At 50.8% G+C, this 8,480-nt stretch overlaps 1 protein-coding gene across 4 annotated transcripts in view; it reads right to left on the bottom strand.

Moving 5' to 3' along the window:
- Positions 1 to 1,126: 1,126 nt before the first annotated feature.
- Bi (T-box transcription factor bifid) overlaps positions 1,127 to 8,480 on the bottom strand; it is a 120,241-nt gene continuing 112,887 nt past the window's right edge. For 2 of the 4 annotated variants that reach the window (XM_076438591.1, XM_076438589.1), the window contains exon 7: positions 1,127 to 8,445. In XM_076438591.1, the coding sequence (XP_076294706.1) occupies positions 7,635 to 8,445 (811 nt within the window). In that variant the 3' untranslated portion in view covers positions 1,127 to 7,634. The remainder of the gene's footprint in view (positions 8,446 to 8,480) is intronic. The other 2 variants (XM_076438590.1, XM_076438592.1) reach the window with 2 other exon arrangements.

The following is an 8,480-nucleotide window of genomic DNA, read 5'->3' as shown; positions in this document are numbered from 1 at the left end:
AAACCGGGGGGAGCGAGCTGCCCGGTACCAAGCGTGTAGCGTGCCCCGGCCAAAGAGCACGGTTTAATATCGTTTATAAATTATTCCGCGGAGATAGCCATCAGCATACAAATTGGTTCGGCCGGGACCTCGGGGCGCCCCGCTCTCTCCCTCTCTCTTTCTCTCTCTGTCTCTCGCTTTCTTCTCTTTCTCTTTCTCTCTCGGCTTCCTTTCGATTCCCTTCGAGCACGGTTCCCTTTTTCCAACGAAGCCTCGTGTCTAGCCGCTCGCTCTGCCACCAGACACGCTGCCAATACACGGGAATTAATGCCCGCTTCTGGAAACAATTCTCAACCACTGCACACAGACACCGTCGCGGAGCTTCTCGCGAAACCCCTTCGCGCTGTTTCACTGGAGTCGATTTTTCGGAAGCGAAAGCGCAATCGGTTCGCACCGAACGACTGCACATTATTATACGATCGAAACGTGACAAGAGTTTCATCAATTGTACTGATTAACCCTTTCCTATGTCGGACACACTCGATTAAATTAAACTTTGCACCAACAGTCTATAACCATGTTCCTTAACGTTCAAGTAGGGAGGGTTGTATATTTGTTCCTTTTTCCAGGAGAATTGTGAATCGATCGTAGGCGGAGCGACTAAACGTCCTTTCTCGTTACAGGGAATCGAATGGCAGAAATTTGATAGAAAGACCAGCCGGAGGCACAAGCTACGAACAGTTGGTATCGCGAATCACTTTTTAAGCAACCGCTAATCCAGTCCCGAGGGGTTGGCTATGCTAATACCGTCGGAGCCCGGGCTCTATCTTGCTGAAAGACAACGAAAAGACGAGCAGGTTTCGTGATCGAATCGATTACCGTGAGACTGGTTGGTTGCTCGCGGAATAAAATCGAAAAACGAGCCGGCCGATATAGTACACCCCCGAACTCTTCGGCACACTTGCACAAAACGAAGTCAACTCTCAGCCGCAAACATTTCCTATATTCCGAGCTGTTCTAGAAACCCTAAAATCAAGTACAATCTTGAAATTAAAAAAGGCTTTGTTTGCATTCTAATCGATCATATAGAAATAATAAAAATTATAATTGATTGTCCTACTTCTTCTGCTGAACATGCTACAATATGTTTATCGAATGATAATTTGATACTGTCGGTTTTTGATAATTTGATATTTGATACTGTCGGTATCGGAATAGAGAATCAGGTGAAACGGAGGAAGAATCATGTTCGAACGGATCGGTGTCTGAATCGAGCAATTATCGGGCACGCACAAGAAAAAATGGCGGGGGACGGCAGTGAAAGGATCGGATTGGTGTCACAGACGGTGAATCGATTGCGTTGCATTAATTGACCATGAAAATGGAATGTCACGGCTCGTAGATTTTCCAGATTAGGTATTGCCGTGACTGCGGTGCGTTTCAGGCTGCGAGCGCGTCGCCATATTTTCCCCGCGGTGTCCGTCGCGTCGCCGTGCAACTGCGAAAATGAGAGATCTGTCCGACGATAGCACTCTCCCGTGGTTTTCCACGAAGCCGACGCCGAGGACGATCATTTTCATCTCCTGAGACAGGGAGGCGATCATTTTCCTTTAAACCCCGTGCTGGATCGTTTCTCTAAAAAATTTGTTTCCCGATGGACACCCTTCGCGATGGGATTCAACATTTTTTTCAGAGAATCTGCTATATTTTCGCACCTCTTTGCTTCGCAGAGTTTTTAAAGAAAATTTCTTTTCGCCTGGTTGAAACGCGTCGCGAGGTTTTCCCGCGGGGAGCGAGGTTTTCCTTTGGAGAAATGATTTCCAGCAACGCGACGCCCCGAGGGACGTTCGCGCACGAAGCGCAAAAGTGGCCGCGCATGAAACATTCATCGCCAGCGAGGATAATCGAAGGAGGTTAAGCATGCGACGAATTCCGCCGGCGAGCGTTTAAACATTTATGGATTAACATTTTTATCACGCGACCATTCGTAGCCAAGGTGAACGGAAAAATTATACCGTTCTTGTCGATTCTGTCTGTTGGACGCGACCCGCCGCGTCACGTCGTTGTCGCGGCCATTAACGACCGTCGATATTTATTTTCGTATCGCGCCGCTCGCTCGGTGTTTCGTTATTTAAATAAATTTGATAGATACCCGTCCGCCTCATTATATTCGCCGATAACTTCCGTTTCTTTTTCTTTCGTCGGCGCGACCGGCTCAGAAGCTATTTCCCTCTTTTGCTTGTTTTTTCTTGCACGTCTCCCGGTCTCGAACAAGGGCGAGAGAGGGAGAACAAGAGAAAGGACGAGACAGAGAAGGAGGGAGAGGAAGTCATTAAAAATTTCAACATCGATTACGATGATCGTCGTCTCGCAAAAATTGTAAAATTAATGGGGAACACCCAGGCGAACGTGCTGAAGCGACGTTTCGCAGATTTTGCGATTGCGTTCTACGGTTACGACGAAACCTCGTGATCATGACTCTTTTCAGCGACGAGGAATACGTATGGCTGGCTTCCGGTGTGGCGACTCGCTTGCTTAGGCCATTTTTCAGGACCGCGAGTAGTTCAGCTGATTAAACTCACCTGATTCTCTCGCTGTTCAATTCTTTCGCAGAAATCTTGACGATTGAACCATCGACGATTTGAAACTCGTAGAAGAGTCGGGGTAGGAAGTAATGACGGGTGAACGTTTTGCATAGACTTTTATTAAGAACCGCGGCCGTCCATCCAGGTGACGAACGACACGGTCGAGATTTCGAGCCTGCGAAACAGCTTCTTCCGGCTCGTTAGCCGAGGCCCTCTCGAGCGGGTCCGACGAATCCTTCTCGAAGCATTTTCTCGTGTCCAGAAACGGGTCTCCCGCGCGCGCGCATGAATTATTTATGCTCACGTACGCGCCGCTTGTTTACAGCGCGTTCGCGATATTTCTCGGTACGAGAAGAAACAGGAGCCGTAGAATTTCGCGTTTCTGATGCTGCTCGTACGAAATACAGCCTGGGCAAAAAAGCGAATGAGACGCGCGAGAAACAGTGAGAAGGAGGAGGAAGGAGAAAGAGAGAACCGAGAAAATAAACTGTACCGGCCTACACGCGGCCCCGATCGATTCTAATTATACAATCATGCAATTTGTACGTTCACGTGCGATTAAGTCGTTAGCTTTTATGGGGTACGCGACGGAAAAATTAAGAGGCTCGCCTCGAGGTGCCCCCGCTCGACGATTTTTTCGCGTCCGGGGGCCGTTTTTGTTTGTTCAACGACGTCGCGCCACCCCGATCGCGACGACTATTATTACAGTAATTATGCCAGCGAACTGATACACATCCCCACCGTCATGGCTTTACTCCGTTTGGTTCGTTCCGATCGCTTTATCGCGCGATCCACCAGAATTTGTCCGAACGCGGCCGATCGAATGAATATTCATGCCCGCGTCGAATCGTCCACTTGATTAAATTTTAAACGATACAGCTATTACCGGGAATAGAACTTGATCACTTACCGCTTGGAGGCTCGACGGAGATGCAGTCGATCCACAGGCCGTAGATCGCATTTTATACTTAATCGCGCGAAACTCTCGGCGAGGATACGTGCGAGCTTATTTTATATTATAAATCTTCTGGAGTGTACCTCGGATTGTGCATTTGTTTAATATTTCTGATTCGATCAATTTTTCTTTCGAAGCGCAGACTGTAATGAATAGACCGCGGATTTCTATGCAGAATAAAAATTGTGTTGTCGAAAATTCCCTTAGAAATAAATGTATGATCGAACCGAAAAAGTTGAACAACTGATTGGAAGCTATAGGGTCCCTGTGGCCAAAAGGCTCGTTCTTAAAAAATTATATAAATAGAAAACAATCATTTTGAAAAGTCATTCAGGATGAGTACAGTCTGGCTAAAAAACAGTGGGGGCCACCAGCGTTTGAGCGGCCTGTAGACTCGGAAGGAGACAGTCGTCGTTCCCTGTCTCGTTAACTTCGAGTTCGCCGAGAGCGCGGTTCGCACCTGGCGTCCCCGCTGTCCCTTAATTAATAAAAATATCGACTGGGGGAAAATTGGACGAGATGCGATCTCGCCAGGCGAGATTGTCGGCCGGTAAAATTCCGGAGTTAACGACGAGGGTCCGGCAAGTGCGAATTGCGGAATCTGCGAATGGACGAACGAGTTCGAGTGATGGTCGCCGGGGAGCCAGAAAACAGACATGCTTGTATTTTTAAATTAATGTATGTATGTATATATATATATATGTATAGAGTTCTTAGTCGCGTGAGTTAGGGTATCTCGAGGATATAGGGGAGGGAGCAGGTTGTAGGGGAGGGTGTACAATATACAATACAAGCCACGGAACATCACGGATTCTCGTGACGTTGTCGAACGATTTCGATTTTCGCCGCGTTTCGCTCTCCTTGTGTTTTATTGCTTTTCTGTTGACGACGTCTGCTTTGCTGCTGGAGAAAAGGGGCGAGCGTGTCGAGGGCGCCCCGGTTCTCGGGGGCACGGCCCTGGAGGCTGCACACTCCACGCGTATTGTGTTTTCTGAACTTCGCCTCCGAATTTTCTCGCGTTCTCCGGTTCCTCCTTAGCCTCGAAACCAAAGAGACAACCAAGTTCCAGCTCGGATCGTCTTGATCCCCCCTCCTCTTCTTCCCTCGATCCCTAGATCGTTATCGCCACGTTCCGTTCGCATCGATCGAAAAAGCGTACTCTGTTCCGGCTGACCGGATCGACTTCGATCGTCGGAAACAAAATGGATTTCCATGAATTTCACCGCCTTTAACCCTTTGACTTGGACTTTATTCAACCTTCACTTCGATTCTGTTACAAAAATTCAATCGGCGACGCGGCTGGTCTCGCAACCGCGTGTTCGGCGCGCAGGGGTTCGTTTCCGGGGGTGTGCCGTGTTTCGGGAGCGTGACAGTGGGGGGGGGGGGGTGTGGGCGGGGAGGTTGAACGAAAAAAGACAAACAAAGGATGCCGAGGAATGTTTAACAGACATCGTATTTATTTAAAATTTTAAATAGGAAAAAAAAAATATTCGAAAAAAATCTTGTAAAATCATCGCATTTTTGACAGTTTGCAACTGGTCGAAGTAGCGTCAAATCAAAGAGAAGGAGAGAGAAACGTAAAAGTAGGAACAGACATAATGTATAGTTCGTATGTATTCACATATTTATACAATAAAATTGACAGTGTCGAAGGTATCACGAGTTACTCTACAACTGAACTGAACGAGAGATAGAGATAGAGCACGAGAAAGAGAAGGGAGGAAACGAAAACGAGAAAGAAACGAAGAGAAGCGTCCGAATTGGAGTTGGTCGTCGTTCGTGGCGACGTCACGCGTTTCCTTCAGTGTCGTGGGCGGGGTTAGGGGGGCAAGGGGGCGGGGTGAGCGTTTACAATTTCGTATTCTGTACATTGCGTATTAAACATTACAAAACACGGTGGCCGACATGTACACGGGAGAGAAGAGCGGTGGACGCGAGTTGGGGCCGAGCGGTGATCGCGTTGCGGAGACGAGTTCGCGGTCGTAATTCCGCGTCGCAACGGAGGGGGTCGAACGAAACGATGCGCCCGTTAAGGGAGTGGGGGGTGATCCCCGCGCGTTCGAATTTTATAAAAATACAATTGTACAACCGCAGCCGTCGGCGACGCATCGGCCGGCGAACGGAACACGAGTCGCGCTTCTCCCCTGCGATTTGCGGAATCAGCGCGGAGATTCGGAGCCGCCAACGTTCAAAGGGTTAATCGCGGGAGGAACACGAGGGAACGACGGGCGAACGAGAAGCAGGGGGCGAGCATTCGGATCTCTGTATCTCTTTCGTTCTCGCAATTGGCTGGTTCTCTGTTCGGACTTTCGAGGCCGATCGCTCCGTGCTTCGCCCCGTCCTCCGTTAATTATCTACATCGATCGCTAAATTTTATACAAATACGGGAGCATTGGGGGCCAGTGGCGGGGTCAGGATCAGCGGCGCCCCCTTTCCCGAAGCGACGGTCTCGGGAATGGGGTCCTATAGATCGTGTGTCCGAAGATGGCGCCACCCGCGCGCGGGGTGTCCCGGGACCGGAGAACGACGCTCGACCTTTCTCCTTTTCTTCTTCTTTCCTTTCTGTCCTTTCCGAGCACCGCGAATTCGCAACTCGATCCTTTCTCTCTGTTTCGAAACTTTTTCTCACATTCACGGGTTCCATTCGCTCTGCTTCTCCGGGAGTGTCTCGGGCGAACGTGCGTTTACGCGTCTTTCTGTTTTTACGTCTCTCTAATAATTAATATAATATTATATTCAATAATTAATACAGAGAGTAGTTATTTATATATATAATATATATATAATATAATATAATATCACTAGGGTACATATGTACAGGGGCTGCGAATAGTAGGAGGTGCTCTCGTATTGCAATGTCTCCCTCTCTTAGACCTAGAACGCACGCACGCGGGGCGGTACGCAGACGTTTTTCTCCGCTCGAGCCGATGGAAAACGGCTCGGCCTCGAGACGCTTCGAGTATCGCCGGCGATCTCGATCCGAGTGGAACAGAAAGTAGAGCCTTTTTCAATCACCCCGAACAGCGTTGCCAGAAGAATACCCCTATCGCAGGGACAAGGTGACGTCTCGTTCATCTATGTACACTTATTCGTGTGGATACAGTGTCGCGAACACGTCACCTTATCCACACGAATACATCATACCTTCTCTCTGCCCTCCAGCTACCATTTACTACGTCATCGTGGTCCCTACGCGGTCATTTTTACCCCACTTCTGGCAACCCTAATCCCGAGGCTACTCGAGGTGTTGCGACAAAGACACGCGAAGGGCCCCGAAGCTCGTCGTTGCATTTTCGGTCAATATGCAGTTCTAGCTGAGCAACGTTAGAAACGTAAAACATTGCTGACTTTTTAACGATGATTTATGTCTGGATTGTTAATTTATTGTGAATGTACAAATAAATAAATCGATGAGAATTTGTATTGCGAGGCATCAAATTTCAAGAGGAGATTTTATGAACGGTGGAATCTGTCTAAGGAGCCGAAGAACAAAGGAAGTGTGTCAACCTGAGACAAAGAGACAGTTGAAGGACATTCAAGAAAAAGTAAATTCCGATTCTGATATTCTGAGATAAAATGGACGTGCTTGTCGCCAATCCTCCTCATCGACTCACCCACGAATACGAAAAATAAACAACTCCGCTCAGGTAGGATTGCAAACGGACCCACGGTATTTCGTTCGAAAAGATCGACGCATCTCCACCCCCGCGTAGCACGGTGCCCCACCGTCTAATGTACACCACGAACGTCCCTTGATCCGTGCATCGTCCGGGCCCCCCGCCCCGCGGACATTATATACACTCACAGGGGACCAGGCCCGTCGCCGAGTCCCGGAAACCGGAGGCCGGGGACCGCGGGCCCCCGGTCCCACTGGTAAAATTGCACTTCGTAGTCTGGATCGTCCCTGGGCCGGGTCGCCGGGGCCCGGGACGTCGGGAATGATCACGGAGGGTCCCGGGTGGTCGCGACGACGAGCCTCGGCCCCGCTACGACAGCTCGGAGGTCGAGTCCGGCTCCCTCTCGTCGCCGTAGAGCTCCTGGGGGTCTTGTGGCTCGGCGGACCGCTTGTCATCCGGGTCGTCCGGGTTCGTGCTGGTCACGGGCTCGTTCTCCTGTCACGGACTCCCTCCGCCGGCATCCGCGTCCCCCCTGTGCCCGGGGGACGTCAGGCTGGGGCTGCGCCTCCTCTTTTCCTGGAGGCCGTTCACCATGTTCTCGATCGACTTCAGCTCGCCCGCGGAGCTGCTGGTCGACGTGAGTCCTGCTGCAGGCGTTGGAGACCCTGTGGGTGGCCTTGGAGGTGGGGACCTTGGACTGAGAGTCCTGCTGCCTGGCGTCACCGTCTCGAAAGCTGATCCGTGCGAAGGTGCTGGCAACGTGTAAGGCGCGTACCGGTGCCCCTTCAGCTGATGCAGAGGACTCGCCAGAGGATGATGGTAGTGCGCAAATAGCGCAGGATGTTGTGACGCCGCCAGCGCCAGCTGAGCGTTGAACAACATCCCTGGAGACACTCCTCCATGGATCCCCAGATGGCTGGGGGGTATCAAAGGACCTGGCCCGGGGTACAGACCTGGGACCGGTGGATAGAGGTACGGTAGCAATGGTGGATGCAATGGTAAACCCACGGAGACTTCTGGTCGGGGGCCTTCAGACCCCGTTGGACCTGGTCCACCTCCGCTTTCTGATCCTGATGACTCGCTTCCTTCCCCTCGATCGCTCGTCCGGTCGTCCCTCTCGCGAGAATGCTCCCGCTCCCGCTGATGGTGCCCCGGATGAGGCGTGTCCGGACCCACCACGTCCAATAGCTTGTCCTCGTCGTCCAACAGGTCGTTCACCGAGTTCGACGAGCGCCGCTTCTCCGGGGATGCCGGACCGCTTGCTGACAGCCTAGAACCGCCTCCCGATACTGTCAATACCGCCTGCCTTCTGCAACAACGACGCCGAGTTAGCAATCTTTTAGG

The sequence above is a fragment of the Lasioglossum baleicum genome, chromosome 14, assembly GCF_051020765.1.
Source record: "Lasioglossum baleicum chromosome 14, iyLasBale1, whole genome shotgun sequence".
NCBI classification, from domain to species: Eukaryota; Metazoa; Arthropoda; class Insecta; order Hymenoptera; family Halictidae; genus Lasioglossum; species Lasioglossum baleicum.
This window is presented reverse-complemented; position numbering and strand designations above follow the sequence as displayed.